This window comes from Podarcis tiliguerta (genome assembly GCF_965153285.1).
Source record: "Podarcis tiliguerta genome assembly, chromosome: 9".
Classification (NCBI taxonomy): Eukaryota; Metazoa; Chordata; class Lepidosauria; order Squamata; family Lacertidae; genus Podarcis; species Podarcis tiliguerta.
In genome coordinates this window covers 20,071,110-20,088,885 of record NC_139542.1, presented here as the reverse complement: position 1 = coordinate 20,088,885, position 17,776 = coordinate 20,071,110, and the positions used below count along the sequence as shown (strand labels likewise).

Sequence of the window (17,776 nt, the reverse complement as noted above, 5' to 3'; positions counted from 1 at the left end):
GAAACTTTGAGTCTCCCTCTTTCTTTCTCCTGCCCTTCCTGTTTATTCAGCCCCTATTTGAAGAGCCATTCCTTCTGCAAGGAGGAGAGATGCTTTCAATGAAAAAAAAAAAATGTAAACAAGTGAATATCGTTCCTCCACTTCCCTGCCTCGTTCACTGTTGCGATCAAAACAATGTGCAGGAAATGAGAAGGTGTAAGGCCAGGAAGCTTTGCCAGCAGCTGGTGGGGAAACTCAAGTCCTGCAGATGTCCTAGAAGCTGTAGAAAGGATGCTTCATTTATATCCCATCTTTTCTCCAAGGAGAAAGCATGCTGGCTCTGAGTTGGTCCATATTCTTAGAAGCCCACAGTGCAAATATAATACATAGGAGCTGGCCAAGCCCTCAGTGGCACCTATTCTGCTATGGGTCTGGGACCTGGTCATCATAGTCAGTGTCAACATAACAGCAGGTGTGGGGGACTCCCTGGTCCTGAATGGGGTAACTGTGCCCCTGAAGGACCAGGTGCACAGCCTGGGAGTCATTTTGGACTCACAGCTGTCCATGGAGGTGCAGGTTAATTCTGCGTCCAGGGCAGCTGTCCACCAGCTCCACCTGGTACGCAGGCTGAGACCCTACCTGCCTGCAGACTGTCTTGCCATAGTGGTGCATGCTCTGGTTATCTCCCACTTGGACTACTGCAATGCGCTCTACGTGGGGCTACCTTTGAAGGTGACCCAGAAACTACAACTAATCCAGAATGCGGCAGCTAGACTGGTGACTGGGAGCGGCCACCAAGGTCCCACTGAAAGACCTACATTGGCTCCCAGTATGTTTCTGACCACAATTCAAAGTGTTGGTGCTGACCTTTAAAGCCCTAAATGGCTTCAGCCCAGTATACCTGAAGGAGCGTCTCCACCCCCATCGTTCAGCCCAGACACTGAGGTCCAGCTTTGAGGGCCTTCTGGGGGGGGGGGGGGTTCCCTCACAGTGAGAAGTGAAGCTCCAGGGAACCAGGCAGAGAGCCTTCTCGGTAGTGGTGGCCGCCCTGTGGAACGTCCTCGCATCAGATGTCAAGGAAACAAACAACTATCTGACTTTTAGAAGACATCTGAAGGCAGCCCTGTATCGGGAAGTTTTAAATGTTTGATCACATTATTATTATTATTATTATTATTATTGTTATTGTTATTGTTATTGTTATTACTACTACTACTATGAGAGCCGCCCAGATGGATGGGGTATAAAAAATAAATTATTATTGTTATTATTATTGTTGTTATTATTAACCCCATCCTTTATCCTGCAATGTGACTTGAAAAGCCCCCAAATGAAACTCGGATGGGCCTGAAATTGGCAACCACCTCAACTAAGCAGACAGTTACTCAAGAATATTAGAAGGCATCCCTATATATTTAAATATTTTAAAACTGTGCTAGGCTAGGAATTCTAATTCTATTCAGAGTGGAGTCAGAGAAGAAAAAAATGTTAAAAGTATATTCCACACAACCCCAAGCATCAAGATAGTTGAATACCAACAGCTAAATACTAAGAATAGCTTCTTCCTCCTTTTGTCAAGATGCCAAATGCTAGGGCAATTTAAAAGATGTCTGCTTTCAAGAAATGCTCATATTTCAGTTGTGGTGAGCCTTGAAGCAAAAAGGCATTTCATAAGAATTAAGTGATTACCAGGAATGTAAGACGAGTCCTACTGGTTCCATCAAGTCCAGCTTCTCTTTCCCCCAGTGGATAACCGTCAGCTGCTGGGAAACTAGCACCAGGGCATGAAGACAACAGACATCATTTAATGCTGTTCCCCGGCAGATCATTATCAGTAGCACGATGCTTTATGAATCTGGAGTGTCCACATGCCCATGGTAGACCTCCCCTTTGCGAATCTGACCTTTAGAGCCTTCCTGTGACAGTGAATTTCATTAATTATGAATTCTGTGAAGTAGTGCTTTCTTTTGTCTGTACATATCTACATACATCCACCAGCTGAAATGGCATCCAGATGACAGGAAAATAGCACATGTTCTGTTGTGTTTTTTGGGTACATGGCTGCCATTCTAATCATATGTGATTTGTGGCTGACAGTATCAAAATTTGACAAGAAGGGTCTGCTGCCATCGCTAATGGAAAATGTCCAGAAACAAATAAGAATCATTTTCTGATTTTAAACAAGAGAATGATTTCTGTAAATACAGTTAATTTCTGTAATCGACCTGGAATTTGCATTTTGATAATGTTGATGGAAGTTTTATAAATGTATATATGACCACAAACAGGGGGCCTCTGCGATGCTGTAGCTACATCTCTTACAAATACTTTGCATTGATACTAGTCACAGTGCCTACTTGCCACTCTCTGAACAGAGCATAATATTTCTGAAGCTTTACATATTGTGCTGGGCGTCCATCGTCATTTCCATGACAATGAAGCTGAAAACTGAGTCAGCAGCTGGACATCTAAACTAAGAATTATCATTCTGATGAGTCACAATTCCCAAGACTGACCAAGACTCCCCCCTTAGGTTGGAAGGGTGCAAGCAAGCAGATACTATGTTAAGGCCTGTTTCAATTCCCTCATAAACCATCCCATTGCTTCAAAGATTCTGTTGGACTCTTCAAGTCTCCTTACTTCTCCCCTTGTTATTTGTCCTTCACCGTCATCAACATTTATATGGGGGCAGAGGCTACCACATCACAACATACCTAATGCAGGGACTGACTGCCACGTCAAAGCAGACAGAAACATATGCAAATTAGGATCCCACATGGAAAATCTGAGTCACCACGCAAGAATAATTCCAGACTTGACATGGTAAGCCAGTGGTAACAGCAGTAATCGTCAATGCTGCTGTTGATGCTAAAATAAAAATTACTGTTAATAACATGTACTGAGAAATGGGTGTAGAATCTGAATCACTACACTTCATGTCAAAAATCAAGCAAAGTAAAAAATAAAATTACAAAAATAACATGCTCAATAAGGGAAAACTGATCCATTCCGAGGGGGAAAGATAAAAACTTTTGACAGCAAAATGATGATGATCCCATCAGCAATATTCCATTAGCAAGTATACTTTTATTCTTCTCATAATCCTCGTCCAGTGAAACTCTCAGTGACACAGTCACTCTGTCCTTTTTTGCCCAGGATACTTTGATATTGCTTACTGTGTGCTAGTGAAAAGCAGCAGGTTTAGAAAAGGGGGCAATTACCATATAATAACATATAACAGAGTTTTCCGTTTGTGTTTTGATTCTAACTTTTTTTTTTGCAGACAACAATATATACAACTAAATAATAATAATAATAATAATAATAATAATAATAATAATAATAGACACATCCTTACCTTTAATATGAGGAAACTAAATCTCTTATATGGGAAAGCTGGTACTACTAAACAGTGGCATTTACAGCAGGCCGGAGTGGGAAACCTATGGCTGTCCAGATATGCCTGTTCTATCAAGTCCCATCAGCCCCAGCAAGCATGGCTAATGATCATGGATGGTGGGAGCAGAACTGACTTGCTGTTTGGGGTGGAACTGCTATGCTAGCTTCCCAGCAGGTGGGTTGCTGTGCTTACTGGCAGGGAAAGAGGCAAGACATTGCAAATACACCAGCAGGGAACTACCCCCCCCCAGCTGCCTCACCCCTCTTCTTCCCAGCAAGCAACAGCAAGTCACCTGCTGGGAAGCTAGCACAGTTGCTCTACCACACCAGATGAGTTAGCCAAATGAGATTTGTAGTGCAGCAATGTCTGAAGAGCCTCAGGTTCCGCAGCTCTGATTTACAGTCTGTCTAATAAACTAAAATTATCAGACTTCTAAGCAGAAGGGTTTACTTCAAAATGTAGCACCCAGGATAGCTCTGCAGGTTGCACATCTACAATTTATAACATATGTCGGAACAATAGCGTCATCTGAACAGTAGAAATCTATTCTGCCTGCAAAAATTGTGAGGCGATTATCGAAATGTGTTGCCTACATGCAACTGGTGTGTTGGAGGCTGCAACATGATGGATACTGAGGACAGCCAAGCGTCAACTATATAGGGTTGTGATTTATAGACCTGACTGTTTCAGGCCTCCCATTTCCTCTAACCTTCTGCTACTAAGCAGGACTGTATATGCCAGACACTGTTAATTCATACTACCAGTATGCAGGTGCACTAGACAATGGTGCCAGCAATTCACTTGTGATGCCAAATGTAGTAATCAGTGAGAACCCAAATGTGAATCTAAATGTGAGCTTTATTATCAGTGTTGGAGAGGGGGGTGGGGAGAACGGCACATCTTCCCCATTAGCATTAGCTACAGAAACAAAGTTAGGATTTTGCAGTTTTTTATTTATTTAAAAAAGAAGAAGCGGGGGGAAAAGAAAAAGAAGCAGAGATTTTACCTATGTTCACAAAACCCCACCATATTTGCCAATGATTTGGCTGCTTCTATTAAAAAAATGGGACTTTTGACAGCCTGTCAATCAAGCAAGGCTTAATTGTGACAGCACCCACAGATGTCTTGCAGAAATCGGCACTGCTGACAACAAAACAAGAAAAAATGAACAACAAGAACCAGTCTTTTTTTTTTAATAACCAAAAATAAAAAAATAAAAACAAAACACTGATATTTGAACACTTACGGCTGTCGTAGCATATGTTGCCCAAGGCACGTCCTGTTTGAAGAAGCACGTCCTGGTCTTTGCAGTTTAAGAGCTGCACCAGAGGTGGGATCAAGCCAGCATCCACACACGGGTTCCTCATAAATTCTACAAGCCACAGAGAGAGGTTTAATTAAAGGCTAGTTGGTGAGGATTGATTATTTCTTGTTAAAGAGAGCCATTTTTCCTTCAGCAAATGTTTTGCTTTCCAAATTCACACATACCAGAAGCACTGCAGCTGCTTCTCTGTATGAGAACTAATTTACGTACAGACAAAAAAGCAGGCTAGTTCCAACAGCAGCAACAAAAGCACCCCAGGAATTATGGGCACGTTCCAAATTCTACATATTGACTGCCCGCTGTAGATTCCTTTGGTGAGAATAAAAAGTATTTTAAATATCCTTCATTATATTTTAAAAAAGCACCTAAGCATTAAAACACCAAGCATATAATGGGAGCAATAAACACAGGCAAGAAAGCACCAGCAACTTTTCTTCTGCCCACTTCTGTTCACTAAAGAGGATCTAAATAACCCAGTTAAAGGAAACCTGATATAAAGGCTGCTGCATCCCTGTGTCCAAAGGAAACCTCTTGCTTCTGTACAGGATCTTGATTAAACCACAGAGGAAAGTTAAAGCAATTTTCAAAGCTATAGCTGAAAGCAGACAGTGGGCTGCACATTATACTTCTTCAAGGGTCTAGATAGTAATAAGAGTCAATTTCTTCCAAGAGATTAGATGGAGGGACTTAGACAAAGACCCTGGGGTCTCCCCACCTAACCATGGCAGGCTTCTAGAAAGTCATTCGGTGTTCCTTTTACAAAACAAAAGGCAATGGGAGAAATAATATTAATACTTAGCATTTGTACAGTACCTTCAAGTGTTCAGTGCACTTCACATGTATTATCTAATTGTAATCCTTGCAGCAACCCTGTAATGATGTTTATTTTTTTGGTTACGTAATCAATGTGCTTTACAAATACTGTATGTATGTGACCACATAAAAGCCTGGAGAGCAACCTGCACAAGAATGAAATCACCACACATTGTTTCTGGCAACTGGGATCCCTACTTCTAGTAGCTAGTCCTTCTGCAAGAAAAGGGCAGGCAGTCAGCAACAGCAGCGACACTGTTGTGGCCCAGGTGGTCTACGCTTCAGCAGTTCTGCATATCCACACTACATTTAAAGCACATGGTTCTCACTTTCCACCCCAAAGAATTGTGGGAATTGTAGTTTGTTATGGATTTTGTTTTTTTTTGGGGGGGGGGAGAGAAACCATGTGCTTTAAATATATGGTATGGATGTGACAGTTCTGGGCACCACAATTTTAGAAGCTGGAACGTGCAGAGGAGGGCAACCAAGATTGTAAAGTCTGGGTATGTTTAGCCTGGAAAAGAGGAGACTGAGAGGAGAGATGATAGCCATCTTCAGATATCAAAAGGGCTGCCACATGGAAGATGGAGCAAGGTTGTTTCTCTTGTTCCAGAGGGTAGGACCTGAACCAACATCTTCAAGTTAAAAGAAAAGAGATTCTGACTGAGCATCAGGAAGAACTCTCTGACGGTAAGAGCTGTTCAACAATGGAATGGACTCCCATGAGAGGTGGTGGAGTCCTTCCATGGAAGGTTTTTAAGCAGAGGTTGGATGGCCATCTGTAATGGATGATTTAGTTGAGATCCCTGCATTGCAGGAGGTTGGATTAGATGACCCCCAGGGTGCCTTCCAACTCTACAATTCTATTATCCAGACTTGTGCCATGAAGAGGGCACTTTGGTGCTGCAAACAAAATGGCAGGAGGTGCTTCTTCACTTTAATGCTCACCTAGAGGCAATGGCCATCCACTCTGAATAAGTAGCTAATTTTGAGACTGAGCTTGTGCTTTGGAATATGTAGATGTTTGCTATTGTGCAACTTTTGTCTCTGTAAAAAAAAGGTCTGAATAATTTAGAACTGAACATCTAAAAAAAAAATGTGCATGTGCCAATGTGCAGCACCTGCTAAAATGAGTCACAGGAGCTGAATGTGGCCTTTGGCAGCTTTGAATACATAGTTAATAAATTGCTGTCTCCTTGCAGGGCAATTTGTTCTGGGAAGCTGTGGCAATTTAGACATGCTGCATTCAGTTAAAAAGGAGGACTAGAATTTCAGAACCACAATCTTGAGTATTGGGCGGAAACTGACTGCTTTGTTTTCCAAACAAGAATCTTAAAAAACAAACAAATCAACAAACCACGAATAATTATTTCCCTTCCATCACATCTCCTCAAGAGCAATATTTCGAACTGCCTCTGCTGCCCAGTCCATTACAACCTGCTAATTCATGGGAAAGAAAGAGAGGTATCATTTTGTGGAACCTCAAGCAATGATAAGGCATCCTGAAATGAGCTGTACATTCAAATCTCTGCAAGTTACCAGAGCAACGTTAGACTTGTTTCATTTCCAACCGTCTCCTGTGAGATTTGTGCTAGTGCTCGGCGCAAAAGTCAGAGCAGCCCAGGGAGAATAACAGGAGCTTGCAGCAGCTTAAGAAACAGCATCATGAGATATTTGGGATCAGCATGCTAGGCCCTTCTGAAAATCCCAGCAGCGACAGCTTCACTCATGTCTTCTTTTACAGTATACACTTGCGATATTGGAATGACCCTAGCAGACCTTTTGGGAAAAATTAAAGGCTTGGCAAAACAGCAATAGGCTTTTATGACAAGTGGCTTCTTGGAGTGGGGATAAATGTATATATGAATAAGTTGAAAATGAATGCCAAATTAATGTATTAATACAACATATGGTGTTAAAATAAAGTTCACCAGACATGCAGTCACACCTGCAAATGCAACTGTGAAAGTCTTGTCATTTAGCTTTGCCTAATAAAAAAAACACATCGCGGGTTTTTCACAACAGTTAGCATTATAAAATAATTGCAGCTCTGAAGTGCTTTGATGTATCTGGCAAATGGATGACTAAGAACTAATATATTATCAAGGCAGAACATAACAAAAATAAAGAGTGCAGTGGAAGGGAAAGAAGAGAGAAATGAAAAGCATCTATTCTATAAAATGAAAACATAAATGAAGTAAAACATACTGACAAGTGAGCTGCAAAACTGAAGATGTTCCAGGAGAAAAGGCCTTGTGGAAAACCTCACCATTTTTGGCTACTTCTGCTATGACGTTAGCTATTTTTGCAGTGCAGGAGGACTGCGGAGTCAACAGACTTGCAAACACTTGGAGGATCCCACTTTTCTGGATTTTTTCACTTGTCTCTGTATCTGAAAAGAGAGGAGGAATATACACAAAACAGAATTGAGTGGTAGGTAGCAGGTTAATGAAAAGGTATTGAAAGCTTCACACATAAAACGAAATTCCAAATCTTGACACCAAAACCAAAGAATGACCCTTTGTGCCATTAGTTTGGAGAGAAGGCTAGGTGGCATGACAGAGCTGTATAAAATTCTGCAAGGCATAGAGAAAGCTTTTTCTCCTACTCTCATAACACTAGAAAACTTGAGGATGTCCAAGGAAGCTGGACAGTTCAGGGAGGACAAAAGGACAGACTTCTTCACACAGTGTGTAGCTGAACTATGGAATTTGCTTCTGCAAACCGAGATGGCCTCCAACTTGGATGGCTTGAAAATGAGGCAAATTAATAGAGGATGAGGCTATCAATGGCTACTAACCCTGATGGCTATGTTCCACCTCCACTGTCCAAGGTAATATGAGCCTGAGTATCAGCTGCTGGAAACCAGAGGAAGAGACAGTGCTGCTGCACTTATGTAGGTCCTGCTTGCAGGCATCCCATGGGCATCTAAGTCAACAATTCTGAGAACGAGATCCTGGAACAGATGGGCCACTGCCTGATCCAGCAGGTTCTTCTTGTGATACCCAAAGATGCAGATGTTTCAATGATGCATTGCTATTTGAGAACTGCCTTTTTGTTTACATAGGAAGCTGTCCTACATACCAAGTCATCGGACTATTCAGCCCTGCATTGTCTACAAGGGCAGCTGCTTCTCCAGGGTCTTAGGCGGAGGTCTCTCCCATCACCTACGACCTGATTTTTTTTTACCTGGAAATGCCAAGGACTGAACCTGGAACTTGCAGCACACAAATAATGTGCTTTACCATAGATCTATGGTCCCTACCCTATAAGGAGCACCATGACATCCAGCAGGGCCTAGCGAGCAGAGGAAGCTTTGAAATCATTTATAGTTAATATTGCAGGACAAATGTGGTGGTGTTAAATCACCTTCCACATATATATGCACAAAATATAGCTAAATAACAGTTAAAAAACAGCACCAAAGAATAGCAGGTGATGAATTTTAAAACAATTCAAAATGGATGCCCATGGAAGAGACCTGTCCTCAACCTGGGAAGCTCTGATGGAACAAAACCGTCTTCAATTGTTTCCAGAAAATGCAGATAGTGGGCACTCATCGTATCTGGACAAAAATGCTGGTCAATCAAACAGGGGCAGCCACACTGAAGGCCCTGTGCTGAGTTACATTGGAACAGAACTCTGGTATCACTGGAACTCAAAGAAGCAGCACTCCTGTGGATTTCAGTGACCTACTGGTAACCAATTAACCCGGTATAAGTAGTAGAAAAATAGATGGGTACCCCTACTGTGCATATAAAAGGAGAAAGTCAGGACGAAACTAGAAGCCCTGAAAGAGCCATTAGGGGAGTTGTGGTTCAATGGATAACAGTAACTGCGGATTCAAGGTGCATTAGACTGGTTTTACTCAGGTATAGTAACTTCCTGCACTTCCTCCTAGATTCTCAAAGGGGTGCTTTACTTACACAAAACCTCTGTGAGGTAAGGTAAATGCTGGATTTCCCCAAGGCTATTGAGTGAGATTCAGAACTTAGTAGTAATGCAAATGTTCTGCTTTTAAATCCACCATTCCAGCTACTGAGATGAGGTAGGTCAGATTTCCATCTTCAGAATTCTGAGGATGCAGGTAAAGAGCAAAGCTCAAAGGCTACCTGTGGTGTCTTATTTCATCTACTTTCAGAATAACATAGCCCCAATATGTTAAATAGCCTTAGGCTCAGACATATGCTGAATATTCTGAATTTTTAAAAAATAAGACACAGACATTTTGTAATCACAATAGAGGTAAAAAGCAGCTTCTCTCTCTACTCAGGAGTCCAACTACATTCAGCAAGGCTTACTTACAGGAGCACATGCAGCCTTAGTTGTGTTTTGCTTTTGGGGCACCCCCGTTCCCCATGAAGGGCGCACACACAGCAAGCCCGGCACACAGGGTATTGTATTTACATAAACAGGGTCACAGCAGATTCTACCACAGCCCTCCATCTCCCTTCTCACACCTTGGCCTCTTCTGCACAGCACACACCTTGTTCTCTGTGTTAGGGGTAATGTAACTTAAACATAGTAAGCAACTATTGTGCACATTCACCAGGAATCAGAGAGAGTGTCACATAATCTGTCAATTAAGAGCAATTGTGTACATTTTCCGGTCAGTATACATAATCTTCAGCAGACCTTGTGGAACGTGCGAAGACAATGAATTTTATATATTCTCTGGTCATTATGCAAATCTCAAACAATTCCCTCTTCACAGACAGTTTAGGTGCACATTCTGTGTGAAGCCTAGTAAATGTGCACAATGGCCAGTTATTATGCACATTGACCACTTAACTTACATATATACCCACATCCACTGAACTGATGCCAATTTCAATACTTCAGAAATAATGGGCTTTTTCAAAGAAAAGTCTAGAAATATACAAATTTCCAGCAATAAATAAGAGAGAAAACACATGCAAATATTTGCCACAATGAGTTCACAATGAGAGATATGGATGCTTTAAATTTCAGTGTCTGAACTACAAAAAGTTACAGGATTTTGTGTCTTGTATTGCCCCCCCATTTCTTTAAGAGGAATTGACTGGACACAATCTACTGGGAGTTTTTCTTGCAGGCAGTTGCCTTGTGCAACTCCTATTCTTTTCAATAAGAGGAACAGATGAGTGATTCCCATACTGTAGGGATTGTTTGTACAATCTGGTCCCTACCCTATTACTTACAATTAGCATGCAAGATGCAATAATATGATCCCACCCACTGCACCACTGAGAACCTTAACACAGTATTGACTTGCTTTTATCACCCACGGTTTGACGGACTTGTTAACTGTGCAAATTAAATCAATGGTATAAAATGTATCCTGAAAAGCAGTGAAGAAAATAAAATTAAACTGTTGCCTCAGGTTAGTTTTGTGCAGCAGGGATGCTCTGATTTATTTGACTGAGATCAGCAAACACCAGTAAGACAGAATGACTCAGACTCAAAAGGACTTCTAAAAGAAAATGGAATGCCAGATCTCCTCCTCTTAGAATAAGAGGGCATGCAAAGAAAACTAACATTTTGGCAGATTTATTTCTTCCAGTAAAGATCATCTGACAGCTGCTGAAGTGGGAAGCTTCAGCTATGTGGGTCCTGCACAGCTTTTTACACTCACACACTAAATCTGAAGCATGGCAAACCTTTATGAAAAACACACATAGACATAACAGTATGGGACAAACTCAATAACAGTATGGGACAAACTCAAGTCAATATCATTATTTTGGTCTGTGCAGACCCACAAGGCGGTAGAGAACCTTTCTGAACTTCTGAAGATGGAAGCCTGTTTCTGTTGTTGCTGCTGTGTAGGCTTCCTGAGGGATTTAGAACCCAGATCTTCCTGCATAAGGAACCTCCTTAAGTGCAGCAGGTTCTCTGCCAGTTGTGTAGTAGCAAATTAGGAAGTGCAGGGTCTCATCATGACTATCACAGGCACGCCCCTCTAAGTTTATACAATAATATACTAATGATTAGAGATACATTGCAAGGATAAGTGCAGATCTCCAGGTGTTGCCCTTTAGCTAGTGCACATACATGGGCAAATGATTTTGAGTGCTTCAATATCTCTTTTTAGAGTGATGTAAGTTCTGTTTTATGTAACGGAACTTGAACACCATTCTCTTGAAACTGAAGCACCTTGTGTTTTCAGTGTTCCTAAATGTTTAGCTCTGGGTAAAGGAACCCAGGATGGTTAAGTCTAGTCAAAGGCAACTATGGGGTGCGGTGCTCAACTTGCTTCAGGGTGAGGGAGCTGGCGTTTGTCCACAGCTTTCCGGGTCATGTGGCGAGCATGACTAAACTGCTTCTGGCGCAACGGGACATCGTGCCAGAGTGCACGGAAATGCCGTTTACCTTCCCATCGCAGCAGTACATAGCCAGTGTGGTGTAGTGGTTAAGAGCGGTAGACTCGTAATCTGGTGAACCGGGTTTGCGTCTTCGCTCCTCCACATGCAGCTGCTGGGTGACCTTGGGCTAGTTATACTTCTTTGAAGTCTCTCAGCCCCACTCACCTCACAGAGTGTTTGTTGTGGGGGAGGAAGGGAAAGGAGAATGTTAGCCGCTTTGAGACTCCTTCGGGTAGTGATAAAATGGGATATCAAATCCAAACTCCTCCTTCTCTTCTTCTTCTTCTTCTTCTTCTTCTTCTTCTTCTTCTTGCACTGGTATGCTTTCAAACTGCTAGGTTGGCAGAAGCTGGGACAGAGCAATGGGAGCATACAGTAGCTATAAAACTCCCCTTTCATGCAGGTTGAGTGGTTCTAGGACACTGTAGACAGGGACCCTTCTGCAGAAATAGGAACAGGTATTTGATCCCAGACAACCCCAAACCACTATGCCACTGCAATGTGGACCTACATGAGGAGGGAGGATCAATGGGTTCATCCCTACCTCTATCCCTCACACAGAAAGGAAATACATAGCAGGGAGAATGAATGAATATTCTCCAGAAATGAGTATTCTCACAGCAGAAGCAACTGGAAATGGAAATTGGAACAACGCTGGCGGGTGGAGAGAGGAGAAGGACATGGAAAGAGAAACATGACAGGATCAGCTGTGTTTTAGAGGCAGTGCCCTCAGGCGCTTAAATAGTCCTTATTTAACCGCTGAAATATTTAAAAACATTCCTTCTTATTCTTCACTTGCAGATCTGAAAAACACACGGGCCAAGGTCATGCCGCAATGGAGGTCTGAAGCCATAAGGAACAGGCTTTAACAAATAAAAATATATGAACCATGGTGACGTTTTGTGTGGCAGAGCAGAAGGCAGACTGGAACCAAATCTCGTAGGGACCTGGGTGAGGTGAGTGGGTTGGGAATGTGAAGTGAAACAGGAGCACCGCCTGACAAAATGAGCTCCTCTGTGTTACAGATGCTGCGTCACACAGTATAGGGGCAAGAAGACCAAGGAACCAAGAGTAATAACGAAACAAGAGCTGGGAAGAAATGCAGCCTTGGGCCCTCCAGATGTTCTGGATTACAATTGTTATTTGCTTGCTTGTTTGTTTAATTTGTATACTGCCCTTCATCCATAGATTTCAGGGCAGTGCACAACATAACATTACAATATTAAAAACAAGCAATACATAATAATAAGCTGAAAACAAACCAATAATCCCGCCTCCCACAACACATTTAGAAGGTTGTAGAGGAATGCTTCTGCATGGCACCTAAATGAATTCCACAAACAGGGAGCCACTGCAGAAAAGGCCCTGTTCTCATGTTGCCACCCTCCGTACCTCTCATGGAGGCAGCACATGAAAAAGTGCCTCAGAGGATGATCTCACAGTCCAGATCAATTCACACAGAGAGAGGTGCTCCTTGACGTATTGTGGTCCTAAGCTGTTCTGAGGCTTTATGGGTCAAAACAAGCACTTTACAACAGACTGGTGCTGGTGTGTGCTGTAGCACAGACCTTCGGGTTCTCCACTTTACCACCATTGTAAAGGCCTCCAGAGTTGTGCCTAGTTGGACCTTGATGCATCCTGTGCGACAGATGAACTAGTGGTGTAGCAGAATCCAGTCCAAGAACTGGCTGAAGCTCCCAGTTCTAATCTATTTGCCACAAATTCAACCCATGATCTCGCAGCCTCAGTCCCCCTTGCTCCACCAGCAATATGGGGGAGCAGATAGCCCTGCCTTAGAAACTTGCTGTAAGGCTATACATGCAACACTTCAAAATATTAGTTATTTGTGTTTATGAACTGGGAATATCATCATATGGTATGGGCACCTGTCTATGGAGATTATGTTGGGACACAGTAAGAACACTGGTCTATCTAGCCCAGCAGCTGGTCCTATCTAGACAGCTCTCCATAGTTTCAGGCAGACAACCATCCTAGCCCCACCTGAAGATACTGGGAACTGAGCTTGGGATCTGTAGCATGAAAAGCAGATGCTCTACCACCAGGCTACAGCTCTTCTCCCAGAAGGGTGCTAGAAATAGTCTGAAAATAATCACGGTGCTATTCTCTGCAAACATCTATCTGCTGACAAATGACTGATAAATGCTGGAGGCTAAGACTCCAGCCAGAATGTCTTGCAACAGCTTACAAATGTTCTCTCTGTGTGTGGGGTGTGTGTGTTATTAAATATGTTTTTACTAACGTGAAGAGTGGCCTTTTTCTATTTCCCCTTTGACAGGCAATGAAGACCAGTTTAGCAGCCTTTTGCTATAGATTAATATTGTTGCTGCCCCTGCTAATGCAACGCCCAATTTGTAAGTGTCTGACAACTTTTAAGCAACTTCTTGCTAGGATTATCGGCACTGCTTTTTTATTAAGTTCATACTGAGTGCAGTAGCCTAATCCTTACCATATCTCATCCCTGCAGCAACCGGCTGAAACATTTCCAGTTTAGCTAGAACCAGAGGAGAGACAAGAGGGCATTCAAGACCCATTATTCTTCCTCTAAAATCTGATGGGGCAAGTCAACAAGGGAAATCTGGAATAATGATGGACATTTCTGCCTTCTAGCCACTGCTGTAAACATTGACTCAGACTGCTAGTCCAGAGGGGTTCATCAGCATAATGCAATCTGACCTGATGAGCAACACTGCCTGCTGATTTTCACCCATGTGCTTGCTTTTATGTAACCAAACTTGTGAACCCAAAATGCCAACAATGGAGAACTGTTGCTCAAAGTCTCTCTGTGTTTTTCTCCTTTGTGAAGCCTTGAGTGATTGGATGCTTTCTTATTAATAAGTGTCCTTTGGCTTTCACCCATGCAAAGGCTGATTTGAAACTTGGCAAACATATGGAAAGGACCACAGAATCCTATTCAGGTGAAGGAGTTGCTTAAAATAAACACATACATGTGCTTGTACACACACACTACCAAAGGGAATTCCAGAACTACTTCTTTGACAATGTGGAGCATGATATTTGGCCTCAAAAACTCTTGAGTCTTCATTTCTAAAATATTTGGTTTGGATGCAAAGAATCTAGGTACACTGGCAATGTAGGAAATGACACTTACTCCAAACTTTCAAACATGCATTATTTAGAATAACCACTAAATACATTTTTACATCTAAGCCAAGATGGCAAAATACTAAATCTAGTTGTCTACTGCCATTTGATTCTCTCTTAGGAGTCTTCCTTATCCCTGATACTTATAGGTTATGATTACTTTCTTGAAAATCCAATTCCCGAAGAATGCTCTAATGCAGGTATGGGGGAACTTTTGGCCCTCTAGATATTGCACATGTTTTACCATCCCTGGCTACTGGCCATGCTTGCTAGGGCAACATCAGGTGGATCTTTGCTAGGGCAACATCTTTCCCACTCCTGCTCTGAAGGTTAAATATGTAGTGCCATCTCTGAAGCTAAGCACATCTGGGCATTGCTAGTACCTAGACAGGAAACTGGTAAAGACAATGCGATTATAATCAACCTTATACACAAAGCCAAAAAAAGTTACTACCTGTTTTGTTTCGCTTTTTAAATTCACTAGCCTACCATTCCTCATCAGCCAACACGTTTCCTTGGTGGCCACAGAAAAGATGCTTCCTTTCACTTGCAGTCAGCATGGAACACAGTAGACTGAGATACGGGGGGGAATTCGTGGGAATTCGAACCGCTGACCTTCTGATCAGCAAGTCCTAGGCTCTGTGGTTTAACTCATAGCGCCACCCACGTCCCACAGGGGCATGTGGGGCCTCAAATGTGGGTGCATAGCATTGCTCACTAAAAGTAGGGAGTATTCCCCAACTTAGAAGAGGACAACTCACAAAACATACAGCCCTTTCTTCAGACCATGCTCGTTTTCTTTAACACACTGTATTCTAGCAGCAATATTTAACTGCACGCATAATTATCACTAAAATCGTATTAAATATAATTGAGGAAAAAATAGTAATAATGCCATTCAGTGTCGTGCCATTTCAGATAGGCAGCCATACCTATTTAGTGGTTGTCAATTAGGAAGAGTAGCATTAGTTCTTACTCCAATGTACTATCCCTTCCCAATAGGTACTGTTGAAGTTTTATACGAAACACCAAGTCTTGGGGTGCAATAAATATTCCTCAAGAGCTGGATGCAAGACTCATTTTATGGAGAAATTAATACTGCATTTCATTTCATTTCGTTACTGCAACATAAATTTCTTACTATGTAAAATGGCAGAATTCAGAAGTGTCTGTGTGGGCAGGGGGTGGAAGGAAGGAAGAAGAACACTGCATAATGAATGTTGAGGATATGGGCACATTTGAACCTGGAACTTCAAGTTGAAGAATTCACAAAGGCACTTCCCCATCAAACGACTATACAGTGGTACCTTGGGTCAAGAACTTAATTCGTTCTGGAGGTCTGTTCTTAACCTGAAACTGTTCTTAACCTGAGGTACCACTTTAGCTAATGGGGCCTCCTGCTGCGCTGCTGCCGCACGATTTCTGTTTTCATGCTGAAGCAAAGTTCTTAACCTGAGGTACTATTTCTGTAATGTGTCTGTAACGGAGTCTGTAACGTGAAGCGTCTGTAACCTGAAGTGTCTGTAAACCGAGGTACCACTGTATGTGCTTTGCCTGCTTTTCTTTCTAAGTCAAAACTCAATCTAAAAATAAAAAAAAAAATTATCTGAACACTTACCCTGCCACAACCCATTCTGACATTATAGGAAGGTTTCAGGGTCTGAAACTCAAGGGTGGAGCCTTAACCATAACATGACCAAAAGTGAAATAAGAACAAGCACAGAGAACAAAGGTTTAAATTGCTCTTCCGTGGCTTTTTATTGGATGCCCACTATAGACCCAACTTCACTCCCTAGGTAACTTAATACGAAGTGAAGGAGCATTTGTACACAGAATGGATTTCATGGAAGGGATCTTCTTCCCTCCGCTGTAGTAAAGGACAAATGTAGTAAAGTGACCATGACAGATGGTAAGTAAGGTGCCTGAAAGCAAGGACCCAGGGGAAAGCAACAATGGATCATGCTGGAAGCCTCTTCCCTTGCAATGGGTGCTGGTCCTGCTATCTGCCTTTCCCTGACCCACGGCCTCATGTACCTGCTACTTAGGAGAACAATAGCCAGAGTAGTGTGTGAGAGCAGGAAACTGGAGTCAGAAACTGCTCTGTGCTGGATTCTAAAGCTGTGATGAATGGAGGAACAAGAGCTTTTGGGGTGTTAATGCTGTGAGCCCTTCCATCCTATGCTCAGGTTGTGTATAGAGGTAAAGGGACCCCTGACTATTAGGTCCAGTCGTGGCCGACTCTGGGGTTGTGGCGCTCATCTCGCTTTATTGGCCAAGGGAGCCGGCGTACAGCTTCCGGGTCATGTGGCCAGCATGACAAAGCTGCTTCTGGCGAACCAGAGTAGCACACAGAAACGCCGTTTACCTTCCCGCCGGAGCGGTACCTATTTATCTACTTGCATTTTGACGTGCTTTTGAACTGCTAGGTGGCAGGAGCAAGGACCGAGCAACAGGAGCTCACCCCGTCGCGGGGATTCGAACCACCGACCTTCTGATCGACAAGCCCTAGGCTCTGTGGTTTAATCCACAGCGCCACCTGCATCCCAGATTGTGTATATATGTAAATAAAACCATATATCCTAAAGACACCACAATCTTCCTTTCTTCTAAGGAGCTGAACCCTGGAGAAGAACTTGGTGTCTCTCAAAGCTAAGAGATTGGGATGCCGTGTAATATTGCTTTATTTTGTTTTGTTTATTTTTACTGTTACCAACATGGTAATATCAACCATCCAAAAAGAATATACATCATATACAATATATACATAAATACAACATTAAAACACAATAGCAA

At 42.5% G+C, this 17,776-nt stretch overlaps 1 protein-coding gene across 9 annotated transcripts in view; it reads right to left on the bottom strand.

The window, feature by feature from the left end:
• The window catches only part of RAP1GDS1 (Rap1 GTPase-GDP dissociation stimulator 1), a 91,651-nt gene that overhangs the window by 35,411 nt on the left and 38,464 nt on the right, over positions 1-17,776 (bottom strand). For 6 of the 9 annotated variants that reach the window (XM_083398417.1, XM_083398419.1, XM_083398421.1 and 3 more), the window contains exons 3-4: positions 7,786-7,908; positions 4,626-4,751 (exon numbers count right to left, since the gene is read on the bottom strand). In XM_083398417.1, the coding sequence (XP_083254543.1) occupies positions 4,626-4,751; positions 7,786-7,908 (249 nt within the window). Of the gene's footprint in view, positions 1-4,625; positions 4,752-7,724; positions 7,909-17,776 lie in introns of all 9 variants that reach the window. The other 3 variants (XM_083398422.1, XM_083398424.1, XM_083398423.1) reach the window with 2 other exon arrangements.